At 45.1% G+C, this 17,184-nt stretch overlaps 1 protein-coding gene across 5 annotated transcripts in view; it reads left to right on the forward strand.

Annotated features, from left to right (window-relative positions):
- Nucleotides 1-15,693, forward strand: part of eps8l2 (EPS8 like 2) — a 59,277-nt gene extending 43,584 nt beyond the window's left edge. For all 5 annotated transcript variants that reach the window (XM_042341413.1, XM_042341414.1, XM_007887463.2 and 2 more), the window contains 10 exons: nucleotides 14-88; nucleotides 673-821; nucleotides 1,412-1,610; nucleotides 2,434-2,561; nucleotides 5,509-5,623; nucleotides 8,382-8,522; nucleotides 9,760-9,892; nucleotides 10,773-10,956; nucleotides 11,860-11,992; nucleotides 12,657-15,693. In XM_042341413.1, the coding sequence (XP_042197347.1) occupies nucleotides 14-88; nucleotides 673-821; nucleotides 1,412-1,610; nucleotides 2,434-2,561; nucleotides 5,509-5,623; nucleotides 8,382-8,522; nucleotides 9,760-9,892; nucleotides 10,773-10,956; nucleotides 11,860-11,992; nucleotides 12,657-12,731 (1,332 nt within the window). In that variant the 3' untranslated portion in view covers nucleotides 12,732-15,693. The remainder of the gene's footprint in view (nucleotides 1-13; nucleotides 89-672; nucleotides 822-1,411; nucleotides 1,611-2,433; nucleotides 2,562-5,508; nucleotides 5,624-8,381; nucleotides 8,523-9,759; nucleotides 9,893-10,772; nucleotides 10,957-11,859; nucleotides 11,993-12,656) is intronic.
- Nucleotides 15,694-17,184: the final 1,491 nt, after the last annotated feature.

Here is a 17,184-nt window from a genome sequence, read left to right on the forward strand (position 1 = left end):
ATTTTGTCTGCAGGCTAGACTAAAGAAGCACATCCAGAACCCTAACGCAGTGGAACTGACTCACTTTTTGTTTGGTCCACTCGAGATGGTAAGGTCTCAAAATGGCAGCTTGCATTGAGTGCAGATGGTTTAATGGGTGGTGGGAGGAAGTTGCATTGATTTTCTTTTTCTGTTGTTTACTCCTCCTGATATCTGGTCTCCCTGGACCACACACACCGTCCCTGCTCTTAAAGTGCGTTAGGCTCAGTATCTCGCACTGTGTCTGAACTATAATGGGAGAAATCATCAAAGGCAATGGGGGCGCTGCTGAACGGAATTTGTACCCCAAAGAAGGGAGGTCGGCTGATTCTCGATCTGCTGTTGAGAGGCAGCTGTTGGATTTGGTAAAAATTAATTTAAAAACATAATAATTAGGTCGCTCAATCCACAACTGCTTGTGGGACACTGCTGTGCCCAATTGGCAGCTATGTTTCTCCCACAAATATACAGTCTATTCCGTGAAGCACTTTGAGATGTCTCAATGACATGATAAGGCGCTATATCAAATGCAAGGATTATTATTATTAGAATCTATGTAAAAGAGTGATGGGTGTGGGGACGAGGTCTGATAATGGGGGTGAACATCCCATTGCCCTTGCATAGGGTTCTCACGCAATGCTGTTTCTGGTGCAGATGTTAAAGACTATAGGAGGACCAGAGTTGCCTGCATCCATTGTCAATCCCCTGCTCTCCAAAGAAGCTGTGGAGTTTCTAAGGAGTCACTTGTCCCCCAAAGAGATAACACTGTGGGAAATGCTGGGCGAATGCTGGACGAGATCCAGGTAAGAACATGGAACTGCTCCTGGTGAGTGCACTAGTGACATACATTGGAACAGTAGTAGGCCATTCGGCCCCTTGAGCCTGTCCTGCCATTAGACCATGGCTGATCTGTACCTCAACTCCCAATTTGAGGTAGATCTCTCCACAGGGGGAGATGGAGATGTAGCATTGGACCATGGTGCTTTGAACACAAGGTGCATTTGGGGTTTCCAGTTATTTTTTTGTGTGGCATGGGGACCAGGAATGAACGCAATTCTCCCACCTGGCTCAGTCGGTCACACCCGAAGATCTTTCTCTTCAACCGTGCTCACGGTCACCTCACCTCTCCTCCCTGCTCGGGGTCATGCTCTGCCACTGACAAGCGCTCTGGGATGCTTCCCTGCATGAGCTGTATGAATGCAAGTAGTTGTTACTGTTGTCCTCCCGATGTGAAAGCGCTGCATAAATGGAAGTTGCTGTTATAAAGGACATCAGGGCCTTGGCAATAAGGTCACTTCCCTTTACACAGCTGTGAAGTGTAGGAAAATGGTAACAATTAGTTTCTGCGGTTGTCAGTGTCGACTGATTTTTAATTTGTTATTTTGCTTGGCAGAGCGGACTGGCCCATGGAGAACATTGTCCCGCCGTACAGGCCCAAGTTCAGGAATGGCTGGGAGCCACCTCACGACCACTTCCGAGGGGTTCCCTGGGAGATGGAGCCAGAGCTCGCCGCCGGCCCCGGCCATGGCCCTGGCCCCGGCATGGGCGACGTACAACGTATGCCAGAGGGCATGAGGCGTTACTCTGAGGAGGTAATGAGACCTTAAAACCAGAATAAGCCTGGCCTTTGTTACGTAGCCTGGAAGCTCTCAGAGGTGTCAGACTGGCTCAGTTAGTAGCATTCTCGCCTCTGAGTCAGAAGGTCGTGGGTTTAAGCCCCTGTTTGGTAGAATCGGCCTCACAGACTAAGCCGACACTGTAATGCAGCATTGGGGGAGCTGTCATCCTATGGATGAGATGTTAAAATGAAGACCCGTCTACGGCTGCACATTTTTCTATCTGAAGGCCATTATATATAATAATAATAATCCTTGCATTTGATGTAGCGTTGAAATGTCTGAAAGCACAACACAGGATATATACTGAAAAGTGGAGTGACTATATTTTGTGGGCAAAAACAGGTCATCTGTTGACAGCAAGCTCCCATGAAGAGCCAGGAAGCCAGTGACCAATTGATCTGGAGGATTGTTGGTCAAGGCACTGGCCATAAACTTTTCCTTAGTTTTGAACATTAAAGATCTTGTGACACTATTTGAAAAGTCTTGGCCAGCAATCTTACAAATGAATTGGTCATTTGTCTGATGGCTGTTTGGGTGGGGGGGAGCCTTACTCTGCACAAATTGGTCATAGCATTTGCTGGCAGAAATCTGGCTGCTCCACATAAACCGGCAAGAACTGAAATGTTTATTGATATTATGAACACGATAAAAATGCAAGCGATTTTATTTATTTCTTTCCGTGAAGCTGTTTGGCATAACTGAATTTAATTTAATGTTGCTTTGCTTTGTTAGTTGTTGCGCTTGTCATCTACAAACCCATCCTGCCTGATACTATTCTTTCCCTTTGTTCCATCAGTCAATGCCACCTGCTTACGTTCCACCCAACGGGTTTCCTTCCCGCAACACCTCGCTCAAGAGAGGTCAAGCCCTTGAGCAGAATCCTCCGGTGGATTCCTACAGACACAACCTCACTCGGCGTGATAGGTAACCTTTGGCTAACTGGTGCTCCGTCTATTATGCTCCTTCCCACTGGTGCAGACACACTATATCAGTGTTTTTTTGCTTCTGACACAATCCTGGTCCAGTTGATAATATTGTCGCTTCCAGGTCAGAGTATTGTGGGTTCAAGTACCATAGCGGCACTTGGAGCAATGATCTAGGCTGAAACTCCACAGCATTGTTACGGAAGCGCTACATCGTCTGAGTTGCTGTCCCTTGGATCAGATGTTAATCCAAGGTTCCATCTGCCTGTTCGGGTTGATGTTAAAAATCCCACGGCAGTATTCTAAAAGTGAATTGAGTTTCTCTTGGAATTCTGGCCAACAATCCCCCAAATACCGAAATTGACTCACTCACTCCATGGCTGTTTGTGAGGCATTGCTGTGTGCACATCGGCTGCTACATTCGCCTCAACATACAGTCACTGCATCCACTACATTGTGGAGTCCTGTAGCTCAGTGGTTAGAGCACTCGCTTTGCAAGCGAGAGACCTGAGTTCAATTCCAGGCAGAGGGCGAAACCTTGGGCAAGTTTCCTTACTCCACACAGAGCCTAATAATAATCCCTCCAAAACCAAAAACAATAATAAATTGTTAATTTTCAATCTATCTATCAATTTGTGGGACATTGCTGTGTGCAATTGGCTGCCACGTTCGTCCACAACTATGCAGTCAATTCACTTTACAGTGTGTTCTGTGAAGCGCTTCGGGACATCCTCCCGACGTGAAAAGCGCTATATCAAATGCAAGGATTACTATTACTACAGTAAAAACCATATTACTTTTGCTTATTATTCTTAATAGTCCTTATGTTTGATACAGCGCCTTTCGTGTCAGGAGGACATCTCAAAGCATTTCACAGGAGATCCAAGTGCAGTGACCACATTTTTTTGTAGGCAAACGTGGCAGCCAAATTGGCTCACAGCAACATCCCACAAACGTAGCTGTGGAGTGAATGACTACATTTCTTCTGGGGATTATCTGCTAGGCCAGAGTGTAGTGACTGTGCGTTTTGTTGGCCAAGTTGTTTGTTGTATTGCAGGTTGTGTTTTGAAATGTTTTTACGTCATTTAAACCTGTAAACAAAGCCAGGACTGAAAGGCTTCATTGAAAACCTGAAGGGTCCATTGACCCATAAGTCTCAAGGTGGTTTAATATAGCTAATAGCCTCTAATTACCATGGAAGCAGATAAGCCCGGAGATACAGCCACCTTCCTGTTGTTCACAGTATGCTCCTGTCATCCAGGCTAGAGAATATTTCCTGTCGGAAGTGGGGAGAGAGAGAGAGAGCTATGTGGGTCAAAGTTAACACGCCATCTGGAGTTAGGTTAATAGTGGTACTGGCAGAGACCAGAAGGCTGGAATTAAAGGCATTTCAAATTTAAGATGGTTCAAATTGTGGGAAATTCTTCAATTCAGCCTGAATTTGGAAGCTAGCATTTGGCACTCAAATACAGTGCTGGGGGAGCACTGCAATGACAGAGGTGCCGTCCTTTGGCTGAGACGTTAAACCGAGGTCCCGTCTACTGTTCAGGTAGCCTGTGGCATTTTTTTCGAAAAGAGAAGGGAGTTTCTCCCGGTGTCTTGTCATTGAGATGTCTCAAAAGCACTTCACAGGACTTTCCTCTGAAGTGCAGTGACTGCGGATTTTGTAGGCGAATGTGGCAGGTAGTTTGCTTATAGCAACTTCCCACAAACAGCCATGAAACTTTCTATATGCAAGTAATAGGTATTTGGTATAAATACAAGCTGTTGCCTTGCACTGTGTACCAGTATGATGTGCTTTGTTAACTGGAGACGACGGGTATCAATTGTTTTCACTCCATCAGGGTTTAATTTTTCAAACTGACCAAAAAGCAAAGAGTAAGCGCAGGGTGGAGAGCGTGGGGAAGGCAGGAATGGGAACAGGTGGAGAGGGCTCCCCTGAGGTGCGGGCCTTCTGTTTAAACTAAGTGACGATATTTGGAGAGACACACACTTGGGGGGGTACAGCTCCATGGCAATAGATTAGATATCTCTGTGGGAATGGACTTCTGGTAGGTATGATTAACTGGACTGACTTGAAACAGACAGCGTTCGATACGTACGCTCAGTTTGTGGAACACGATTTTTAAGAAACAAAGGAAAGCATGTCTGTCAACCAACCGTAAAGGGAAACTCAGCACGCGTTTAAGACACTAATGTCCCGCAAAGAGCCATGAGGTGAGTGACCAATTAATCTGGAGGATTTTGGCCGGGACGTGGAGAGAAACTCCCTTCTCTTTTCCATTAGTGCTGTGGGATCTTTAATAGCCACCTGAACAGGTAGACAGGACCTCAGTTTATTGTCTCATCTGAGTACTTCCAAGGATACAGCACTTTCTCAACAATGCACTGAAAGGTCAGCCTAGACTGTGAGCTCAAAGTGCCAACTCGGGGCTTGAACCCACAACCCTCTAACCCAGAGGCGAGTGTGCTACCGACTGAGCCAGGGTGACAACAAAGCTTTTAAAGTTTTAAAGCTTTTAAAGGAGTCTGGAAGATGAGATGATAGTCTAGGCTGATACTTCAGCTGAGTTCTAGGAGAGAACTGCATTGTTCGAGGTCCCATCTGCCTGTTCTTTATTTGGATGTTAAAGATCCCATTGACATCATTCGGAAAGAGAAATTCTATGATATTCCTCTGAGACGTTTCGATAAAGCTTTCCTGTAAGGCAGTAGATGAGTAATCATTGAATTGCTGTCTATTTTACATCAGAGAAGTCCAGCAGTTTCAGATTGCACCAAAACAGTAGGACGCAGGTTCAGAGTTGCAAAGGACAACTTCAGGACAGACACCAGGAAGTATTTCTTTACCCAGAGGTTGTCAGGAAGGGAGAGGTATTTGTTCTGGATGATCGAGATCAGAGGGCCAAAGAGCCTTCTTCATCCAAACTTGTCTTGTGATCTTTCAGTCGAAGCTACGATGCGCCAGTCCCCCCGCAGGCAAAGAAACTTGTTCGGGTGATATATGACTTTGTGGCAAGAAATTCCAGCGAGCTTTCTGTCATGAAGGATGAGATCCTGGAGGTGAGCAGCCTTTTCTCTCTGGTCTGTCTTGGGCAGCGCTGACCTTGTGTGTGGAATCAGTCAGTATCTCTCATTAATTCCACAGCCAGACTCCGATTGAGAGGTTCGGGAGATATTGTGGGACTGAGGCGGAGGTGGAGAAGTCAAAGTTCAAGCAGTTTTTCGCAGTCAAGTTAACCGCACAATCTCATTGAAGTTTTGGGATCACTTCAGAGGCTAAGGACAACCCCTCCTCCCTCACCACGACTGTCCACAAGCTCAAACCCACCACCTGTTCCCTCGATCCCATCCCTACCTCTCTCATCTCCCAGCTCCACTTTCTGGCCCCTCTCCTATCCGACGTCATCACATCATCAACCTCTCCTTGTCCACCAGTTCAGTTCCCACCCTCCCTAAAAACAGCCATCATCACACCCATCTTGAAAAAACCTTCCCTGGACTCATCCCTTCTCTCCAGCTACCACCCCATCTCTAATCTCCCATTCCTGGATCGAGTTATCGCGTCCCAGCTCGCTCCTTTCTTTCTTGCCATTTCCTCTTTGAACCCGCCAATCTGGCTTCCGTGCTGCCCATAGCATGGAATCAGCCCTAATCAAAGTCATAAATGACATTCTGAACATCTGTGATCCGGGTTCCCTCTGTCCCTTGTCCTCCTTGACCTCTCTGCTGCCTTCGACACTGTTGACCACTCCATCCTCATACACCGCCTTTCCTCTTTACTTAATCTTCGCAGACCTGCCCTTGCCTGGTTCGATTCCTATCTCTCTCACATCTCCCACTTTGTTAGCTCTAATCATTTCTCCTCCAGCCCCCGCACTGTCATGTCTGGCATCCCCCAGGGCTCTGTCCTTGGCCCTCTCCTCTTTAATATCTACATGCTCCCCCTCGATGACATCATCCGCAGACATGGGGTCAACTTCCATATGTATGCGGATGACACCCAACTCTTATCTTTCTGCCTCCACTCTCAACTCCAGTACCACTGCTATCCTGACAGACTCCCTGTCGGACATCAAGTCCTGGATGAGGGCAAATTTCCTACAGTTGAATGTGAGCAAGACTGAGGCCCTCCTGATTGGCTCGCGCCAGCGCCTCAGCACCTCAGGCTCTGGCAGCATCAACCTTCATGGTTGCACACTTCAACTCCAGTCAGGAACCTAGGTGTCTTGTTCGACCCTCAACTGTCTTTTCTTCCCCACATCCAAGCCATGACCCTCTCTGCCTTCCCTCACCTCCGTAACATCGCCCAAATCCACCACTACCTCACCCCTCAGGCCGCTGAAACTCTTGTTCATGCCTTCATTACCTCCAGGCTCGACTATGCAAACTCCCTGCTTGTCGGCCTTCCCAACTCCTCCCTCCACAGGCTGCAGATAATCCAGAACTCTGCAGCCCGTGTCATCTCCTGCACCAAACTCTGTGACCCCATCTCCCTCATTCTCGCCTGACTCCATTGGCTCCCTATCCTTTAGAGGATCCAGTTCAAGATCCTGGTCCTCACCTACAAAGCCCTCTCCCCACCCTACCTCTGCGACCTCCTAACCCCCTACCAACCCGCCCGCTCCCTCCACTCAGCCGGCTCTGGCCTGTTCCACATCCCCTGACCTAACCGCCCCACCATTGGCGGGAGAGCCTTCAGCCACTCTGCTCCCCACCTCTGGAATTCCATCCCCCAGTCACTCCGCCTCGCCCCCTCCTTAGCCTCCTTCAAGTCCCGCCTTAAGACTCCTCTTCGACCATGCCATCGGCCACCCCCCTTCCCCTCCCCTCCCCCTTCTCCCCCTCCCCCCCGACCCCAGCTTGGTGTGAAAGGCACTAATCAAATGTAATCGTGTTGTTGTTGTTCAGGGTTGCAACTTCCTGGTCACCGTTGCCAGCATTTCCTGTATCTCGCCCATGAGTAGCCAGCAGGAAGTGACAGCAGTGGCAACATATGACCTGAACTCATCCATTTTGGTTTCCCATACACTGGCCGCCATTTAATATTACAGCAGACACATGCAGTGAATGTACAAACCCAGACCGGCAACCACACCCCATGGCAGGCCTGGCATGGATTTTATGGATCCTAAATAAACACGTTATAAATGGGGCTGCACTATACACTGTTGATGATTATCACAGCACTGATAAAAAAGTCAAGTCAAAACTAAAGACTGGTCGCTGCTGTGAATTTTAGCCCCCCCCCCACCACCCCGCCATCCAATTCTGTCAATGGTTGGGCCTCAAGCTGCCCCATGCTGCCATCGGACTTTCTGGACGAGAGTTACTGGCACAACTCAGTTTTATTTTTCCTGTTGTTAAGTAAAACTAGTAACCATCAGCTCAAGGGCCTGTTTCGAGCCCAGCAAGTGGAATGGCAGCATAGGCTGGGTTTGGCACAACAACAACAAATTACACTTGTATAGCGCGCTTCACGTCGGAAAAACGTCCCATTAATGGACAACCATTATAATGGGGGAGGGGGGGAGAGTCACAGTCACACCTTTAGCCAATCTTTATTCATTGACTGGACTCGTCGACCGTATCTATCAACAATGTGCTAATTATTACATCACAGGTTATAATTTTCATTCTTGCGCCTCCTTAGTGTTCACAATGGTGACTTTTTCCCAGGAACAGTTAAGTCTTGCGCTTTTTTTTACAACAAAATGTTTGTTTTCCCTGAGGCAATGGGGTACGCAGGCATTGCAGTGGGCACCACCCTAGGGTAGAACGATCTCTCTCTGACCTGCTGGCTCTCTCCTGCCCCCTGCAGATGCTGGAAGATCACAAAACCTGGTGGAAACTGAAGAGCAAGTTTGGGGAAATTGGCATTGTCCCAAGTAATATGCTGGATATTGTGAACATAGATGAGATTTCTGCCCAGCCTGAGCAGCATTACAGCCAAGGCCAGCCGGTAGGTAACACTGTGCACAAGCAAAGGCAAAATATTTGTGGAGTCCTGTAGCGATTTGGTTAGAGCACTTGCCTCGCAAGCGAGAGGACGTGGGTTTGATTCCTGGGCAGGGTGAAAGCTTAGGCAAGCTTCCTTATTCCACACGCCTTTGTTAACCTAGCAGTAAATAGGAACCCAGTTGTTCCTTGATTGGTGGATCACTTTCTGTGGGTAATAATCCCTCCAAAAAAACATAATAATTTGGTCACTCAATCCACGATTGTTTGTGAGACACTGCTGTGTGCAATTGGCTGGCATGTATCGCTCACAAAATACAGTCAATTCACTTTACAGTACATTCTGTGAAGCTCTTTGAGACGTTTCAACGAAGTCATAAGGCGCTATAACAAATACAACTATTATTATTATTATTATTTGGTCACATGCGGAAACCCATCACTGTGCCTAAGGTTATCCAAAGCAGACTGAGAGTTCCACATACGTATACCACCTATACTTGGAAATTTCCATGCCTGGAATGAAATGACCACTCTCTTCCCAGAGGGATGCACCCTCCTAAACAAATTCCGCAGTTTCGCTAGTGTCCTGGCCAGCAATCACCCAGATAAAATTGAACTTTCACTTCATGAATATATGCAGGTATTGCTGTCTGCAAATTGGCTGCCACATTCACCCGCAGAACATACAATCACAGCACTTCACTGTGCGTCTGCCTGGCTCATTGGTAGCACTCTTGCTTCTCAGTAAGAAGGTTGTGGGTTCAAACCCAATGTCGGGTCTTGGAATCACAAAGTCTAGGCTGACATCGCAATGCAGTGCTACAGGTGTGTTGCATTGTCAGAAGTGCCATCCTTTGGATGAGCTGTTAAACCAAAGTCCCATCTGCCTGTTCCGGTGAACGTTAAAGATTCCATTGCACTATTTGAGAAGAAAAGGGAGTTTTTTCCCAGTGCCCTGGTAAACAAATCCCGCTAATAAAATTAGTCCATGACTGTGGGACATTGCTGTGCGCAAACTGGCTGCTGAATTTCACCCAGTTATAACCTGTGAAATGCCTTGAGACATCTCAACAATGTGATAAGGTGTTATTTCAAATGCAAGGATTATTATTATCCTATGAAGCTTTAAGATGTCCTCCCGATGTGAAAGGCGCCACGCCAAATGCAAGAATTATTATTATTTGTTACCTCCACTGATAGCAGCATCTAGTTACATCAGATGACAATGTTTTCTGCAGAATCAGTGGTACAAAGGAGAGCCTGGTGTCAGAGGCATGGGGCCGAGCAGCCCAGGTCCCTTCACGGGCCACGTAAGGCAGGGAAGCTATGAGCTGCCAGGAATAATCAGCAAGCCTATGTCACGGGAAAAACGTAAGTGTTCATCAAATGTGTGCACGTGCAAACACTCTACATTGTGCCATCCGAATCAGCCTTATAAGAATTGATTACCACTGCCAGTCTTGAAATTGCCCGTCACATCCCTGACCTTGTTGCCCTTGTGTCCTCCTGTTTTGACGTACCTGAAAGTATTGTTCTGAGTTTGCTTTCTCTTCCATCTTCCATTAACCGTAAGTGTCTTCTATGAGAAGCAACAAAATTGTATTTATATAGCATCTTTCATGTCGGGAGGACGTCGCAAGGCGCTGGACAATGAGGGGTTTGCACCAGAGCTACAGGTTGGGGTCAGAATGATGTGGAGGAGGGAAGATGACCAAAGGCATGGACCAAAAGGATGCTCTTGAAACAGGCCTTGAAGGAGGCAAGGGAGGGGGAGAGGCAGAAGGGCTCTGGGATTGAGTCCAGAGGATGGAGGCAAAAAGGCTGAAGGCCAGACTGCCAATAGTGGAGCAGGAAGGGTGGGGGACGTGGAGCTGCCCAGTCAGTACCAGCAGAGTTGAGAGAGCGATTAGGTTGGTGAAGTTTTAATAGGTCTCGGAGGTAGGGTGGAACAAGAGCATGGAGTTCTTTACAGGTGAGGACAAGGATCTTCTGGGGGGCATGGGGAGCCAGTGAAGCCAGGTGAGGATAGGAGAGATTGGCTCACAGAGCTTAGTGCAGGGGAGGACACAAGCTGCAGAGTTCTGAATAATCTGTAGCTTGTGGAGGGAAGAACTGAGAAGTCCGGCGAGCAGGGAGTTAGCGTAGTCAAGACTGGATGTAATGAAAAGGTGGATGAGGGTTTCAGTGGCCTGAGGGAGAGGTAGTGGATATGAATCATGATTTTGTTGAGTGTTTCTCTGTAACCCCACAGAGATGTTCAACCAGATGGATGAAGTGAATGACGAGTTGCTGCATTTAATCACCTCCAACAAAACCAAGCCACAGGCCCGGAATTTCCACCTCCCAAAGCAATCATCTGTGTCTGTGCCCTTCAGCTACGAGTCCAGTGCTGAGGAGGTCAAAGCCTGGTTAGATGCAAAAGCCTTCAGCAAACCGTGAGTAATGGATAATACCAGAATTTGTTGCATTACCCCCTCTGCTCGGCAAGCTCTGGCCTGCTCCACGTCTCCCACCTTATTCTATTTTATTCACCTCATCCCTTCCCTCGCCTCCTTCAAGGTCTGTCTCAAGACCAACTTATTTGATTGCTCTTCGGTCATCTTCCAACCCCTCCTGGATTCCACCCTTCTCAAATCTAATCCGTAGTTCATCTGTCCCAACATCTTGTTCGTCAGGGTCATGGGATCTTTATTGTCCATCTGAACCACCAGAACAGACCTAGAGTGTTAACTCAACAATACATGGGAGTGTCAGCCTAGCTAGGACCTGCAGCAAGGGCTGAAACCCATAACCTTTTGACCCATTCCTACCAGACGGCAGGACTTGGAAGGGCAGACCAGTCACTGGGGGCAGGGAATTCTTCCACTCAGTTCCTGTTAACTCCTCAATCCAAAGCCCTAACGGTTAAGGTCATCCCAGCTGAGCTGGATAAGCAGCGGGAAAGTATGCCAGACAGTAGTCTCAACAGCAAGTTATGTGCCTTTAACTGGTTAGAACTCCAGCAGTACCCCAACTCATACTCTGGTCCCTAAGCCTTGGCTCTTGCCAACCTGTGCCTACAAAATACACAGTCACTACACTTCGCAGAACAGAAGAAAAAANTGTAATCACTCAATCCATGACTGTTTGTGGGACACTGCTGGATGCAAATTGGCTGCTGTGTTTTGTCCACAAAATACACAGTCAATCCACTTTGCAATATATGCTGTGAAGCGCTTTTAGACGTCTCAACGACGTGATAAGGAGCTGTATCAAATGCAAGGATTATTATTAACAGGGTTTTGAGACAATTCAAGCACCGCATCATAATTCCTAAATCTGGGAGCATTGTATTACAGGACGACAATGAGTCTGGGGGTACTCACAGGGGCACAGATCTTTTCCCTGAACAAAGACGAGCTGCGGATGGTGTGCGGAGAAGAAGGCGGCCGTGTGTACAGTCAAATCCAAGTACAGAAGGCAGAGCTGGATGTAAGAAACCACTGTTGTTGTTGATTTTCCTCAGAATTCTTTTCCCTCACCAAAGATGAGTTGATGCTCAACGGACGTTCTGTCTGCATTGCATTTTATTGTGGAGTCCCACAGCGTGATGGTCAGTGCGCTGGCCTCGCAAGCGAGCAGACCTGGGTAATAATCCCTCCAAAAATGCTGTGTGCAATTGGCTACCAAGTTTCACCCACAAAATACACATTCAATCCAATTTATAATATATTCTGTGAAGAGTGATAAGGCGCTATACTGACAAAACTCACAAACCACATGAATTGAGTGTCAGCCTGGGTTAGTTGGTAGCACGTTGGCCTCTAAGTCAGAAGGTTGTGGGTTCAAACCCCATGTTAAGACTTGGAACCCATATCGCCTAGGCTGATATGCCAATGCTGTGATGGAGATATGCTCCATTATTGGAGGTGGCATCCTTCAGATGAGACTTTAAACCAAGGGCCGGTCTGTTGCTGTGCGCAAATTGGCTGCCACGTTTATCTACAAGTACACGGTCACTTACAGTTCACAGTAAATCATGTGAAGCGCTTTCTGATGTGAAAGGCACAATATCAAATGTAACTTTTATTGTTATTATTCATATCATTAATAATAAGTTTACCCTGTGTTTTGTCCCATAATTTAATCTCTGCAGAAGCACCGAGGAGAGTCGGAACTGGAAGAAATCATGAAGCGAAGGCAGGAGAGGATTGACTCTACTGATGATTAGGCTCTCACCGCAGTTCACTTTGGGATTGGAAAATAAAGCAGACAAATGAGAACTGCTAAAATAAGAATAATTTTGTGGATTTTATTCCTGTGTTTTTTTTTAAAAGGGAAAAAACAAAACTACTCTGTTCAGTACCTGCACAGTGCTTTGTCAGCAGTCGTGTGGTTGACATGAACTATTAATTTTATGTACCATATATATATGCATGCAGCTGTTATAGTGTAAGTCTGAACAATCGTTGCCAAACACGGAAGCCAAGTGAACACAGAATGAATGCTGTTTTTGCTCAATCCTAGTGAGATCACCCATTGCAGCCTTCTCTAGCTCACAGCCCAATTTAAACCTTTATATAATAAATCATGTGATGTTGTGTAACGTTCTGCTATTGAAAACAATTGGTGAAGGAAAATGCACAATGGGTTGAAATAAGCTTTTCACTTTCTCAAATACTGATTGTTGCTTTGTTCTGTAATTATTATTGCCTTCGGATATTAACTCGTCAATAAGCCTTAGCCTTGGGCAATTTTTATGAATGACATATGGTCCAATGTACATCCTCTATAAAACAAACACATAGTCCACTACACATCTCTATGCTACAGATGCATTGTCCGATATACATCACATAGAATGATGAACACACACATTTCACTAGGCACCCTACAGACTGACACATGGTCTAATAGACACCCTGACACATGGTCCAATATACATCCTACATACTGACCCACAGTCTAATCAACACTCTGTTGATTGACACACTATCAACTATACACCCTATATAGACTGACACACAGTTCAAAATATATTCTATTGACTAACACACAGTCCAATAGATACCCAATAGATTGACACATGGTCCAATACCTATAGTGTAACACATGGTGTAGACACCCTATTGTACTGAAATTAACCTACAAACACAGTCATTACACTTCTCAGTAAAAACCACTAATAAATACACAAATAACCACTCGGAGCATAGCAGAGCGTAGCAGCTGACTGACAAATACAGTGTAAAACATACAGCAAAACATGGGCCAGAACATCCATTTCAGCCCCTGCTTATATTCCTCGAAATGGGAGACCTTAGATGGTCCAAGGTTGTAAACTAAATTTGAAGTCAACAATGGGGACTTTAGGGCACAGTTAATTTGAACCCTAAAACTCTTATTTCCCTGCTCGGTGATCCCTGCCATGTTTGTCAAACGCTTTGAGTCATTCTTTTACATGAAAAGCTTATATAAATGCAAGTGGATATTGTTGTTTTCTGATTTTGGTTTATTGCTCACTCTTCGTTCCTTAAGTCCCATCGTTACTAGCCGAGCATTTGCCTACAAACACACAGCGGCTCCACTTTACAGTTAATCCTGTGAAGCGCTTTGAGACGTCCATCTCACTATATTAAATCCAAGGCTTATTGTTATTATTGAGGAATAATAATGAATTAGAGATGCATTAAATGTGTATTTTGACAAGAGTTGAATATCAAGACTAACTTGGTCTTTTCAAGTCTGCTTTTGAGTTTGAAATCTGGTTAGAGGTGATTTGTGATGTAATGTAATCAGTTTAGACAGATCTTTCGAAGTCTGGTTCTGCAAACATATTGTCATTGCCTCAAGTTGGTGTATTATGTTTAAAACTGGATGTGAATGTTTATAACATAGTTTTTGGTACATAGTCAGAACGTTTTCCTAGTTTCACCTTAAATATTGCAGATTTCCCCCTGAAATATTCCTTGTTCCAAAGTGAAAAGAATCCAATTTCTTATTCCTAATGAAACATGAGAACAGTGTTAATCTGATTTAAACTGGAGAACGGGTTGAGAGAAGATGCAATATAGTCCAACAAGGAATAAAGGAATGAGTACGCTTTCTATCTCTTTTCACAAGTCAGGATTTTCTACCCAGATTTTCTTTCTGATGTGTTAAAAGTCCTGTGGGACTCACTCAGCTGAGTTCTATTGACTTAGAATCAGAAGGTTTTACAGTTGAATCCTAGTGGTTCCTCACAGCCCTCACTCAACCTTTCAAAGCTGATGAGATGAATACTGTGTCTAATTGCGACAATCCTATCCAAACATGTACTGTATCACAGAACTTCTCCATGTTTCATGCTGGTGAGCTGCTCGTGTTAATTCTACGTTGACGTGTGTTACTGTGGCTTTTAGCTGTAATGGGAAGGAGAGCAGCCACTTTGCTTTGACCTTGGTGAATTAAACATTTAGACAGAGTGCAAGTGACATTGCCAGATCTCTCTCCGCTATCGCCGCCGCAGGCAGTAAATTATCGGCCTGGGAGCATGTAAATCTCCAAGAGGTCTTTGTTGTGTGTATGTGTGTGTGTGTGTGTGTGTGCGTGAGTGAATATATAACTGAGACCATTGTCCATACTATTGGAGCACAAAAGTCTTTTTGTCCATTGTTGTAGTGTCTGGTAATGGCTACAAACATTTCTTGAGGTTCTGTGAGCCCAGGCTATAACGAACAGAATTTATTATCTATATATACACAATTTAAATAAACTGAATGTAGTTTTCCAGTCCTCATCTTTTGCAGCTGTATAGACATCAGCCTCTGTTTAATACACCAAGACTGATTCTGGTCTCATGGTTTTTCAATCTGAAAATCTGTTGATGTGAAATCTGCTTATAATAATTATGTGTTTGATGCTGTAAGAAAATAAGCGTTGCTTCATGCTATAGACTTTGTCTGGAAATAAAGAAAGAGGGGTTTCAAACCAAGACTGCAAGATCAACCGTGCGAGTTTATAAAGGTTAAATAGAGGAATCCCTCATTTGCTGTGTGGCCGATCTCAAACAGCTGCATTTGAAAAAAGTGCTGAGATACAGAACACGCAGAGTACTTTCCTTGAGTTTTATTTTTTAACGAGAAAACCTTTGTAGTTATAAAAATTATGAACATATTTCGTGAAATAAAGACGCCTAGAAATTAGAAAGTTAAGGTGTTTTGCTGTCGGCATTTTTTTTATTAAAGCAAATGTAGATTCAGAGAAATTTACATCGCAGAAGCTGCTCTCAGAATAAGTTCTCCATTTAGTCTCACTGACTCGCTCTATCCCCCTTCCCCTTTAAGCCTTTTTCTATCATATGCCTGTCTACTTCACTCCAGTGCTGTCATCAGCAGTGATGTCCCGGGCAAAATGAAATGTTGCCTGTGAAACAAACATTCTTCCTTCCTCCCTCCACCCATAATGAATCCAAAGAAATTGTAGCTTGCACACAAGGTATCAGTCTGGCTCAGTTGGCAACACTCGATTCTGAGTCAAGGTTGTGGATTCAAGTCAATGAATATTTGTGGGATGTTCTGTGTGCAAAGAGGTTGCGGCGATTGTTTACAAAATCCACAGTCATTCCGCTTTACAGTGAATCCCGTGAAGTGCTTTGGGATGTCCTCTGAATATTAAAGTCAGTGTGAAATACAAAGATTATTATTATTCATTATGGGTGCCTGCCCACCTCCGACACAAAGAATGAGCTTTCCAGAGCTCTCCATCATTGGATGTGAGCTGGTTGCATTGAGAATAATATTCATTTGGATGCAGAGCCACACTGAACACTGTACTCACGTGTGAGTAAGACAGGACAACCATTCTATCCTGGGACAAGATCCATTTTCTTCTGGGCTTTGTTTCTCTTTTAGCACATGTTCATTTTTTTTACCCTGTTGTTTTCTTACTTTCTTTCCCACCCCCCACTCTCTCTCTCTCTCTCTCTCACACACACACAGACATCTGATACATGCACTGATCACTGACACTGGCAAACGTTTTCCTCATGCTTCTAATGGGAAATATTTAACTCATTAATAAGAGCAGCTACAGTGTGTTACTATCAACACTGCCATTTGAAATAAGGTCCCCAAATAAACAGAGACCGCTTCCTGCAATATGTCTTACAGTTCCTACTGTTTCTCTTTCACAATCTCCCCCAGATCATAGAGAAAGCTGAGAGCTTTCCCCAATTACTGTTGACAGAAGTTGTTGCTGGATTTGGACACTGAGATAACCATGCTCACAGAGACGTTTGCATGAGTTGCAAATGTTCAATGGCAGTATCAATTTTACAGAAAGGTATGGCTACCAATCCAGGGAACAGAAGTAGTTACAGGAGTTTCTGGAGGCAATTAAAGCAAGAGGTGTTTTGAGTAATCTTATGCATTTCCTCGTGGTCAGTGGTGGCACTGGGTGAGGTCTGGGATAAGGCTTCTTACTCAATCTCTTAGCTGCAGGCAGTATCGGGAAATGACAGGAGGGAAGGGAGAAATTAATCCAATTGAGGAAATAATGACTGTTCATCTATTGTGATCACGATGTAATTATGTCATCAGTTGATTGAGCTGTTTCCTGAATCTCACAAGGAATGCTAAAGTTAATGCTAAGGTGTTAGTTCAATTAAATTACTCTTTGGCAAGAGGTTGGAGATTTGCCTCAAT

The sequence above is a fragment of the Callorhinchus milii genome, unplaced genomic scaffold (genome assembly GCF_018977255.1).
Source record: "Callorhinchus milii isolate IMCB2004 unplaced genomic scaffold, IMCB_Cmil_1.0 Scaffold17, whole genome shotgun sequence".
In the NCBI taxonomy this organism is placed as follows: Eukaryota; Metazoa; Chordata; class Chondrichthyes; order Chimaeriformes; family Callorhinchidae; genus Callorhinchus; species Callorhinchus milii.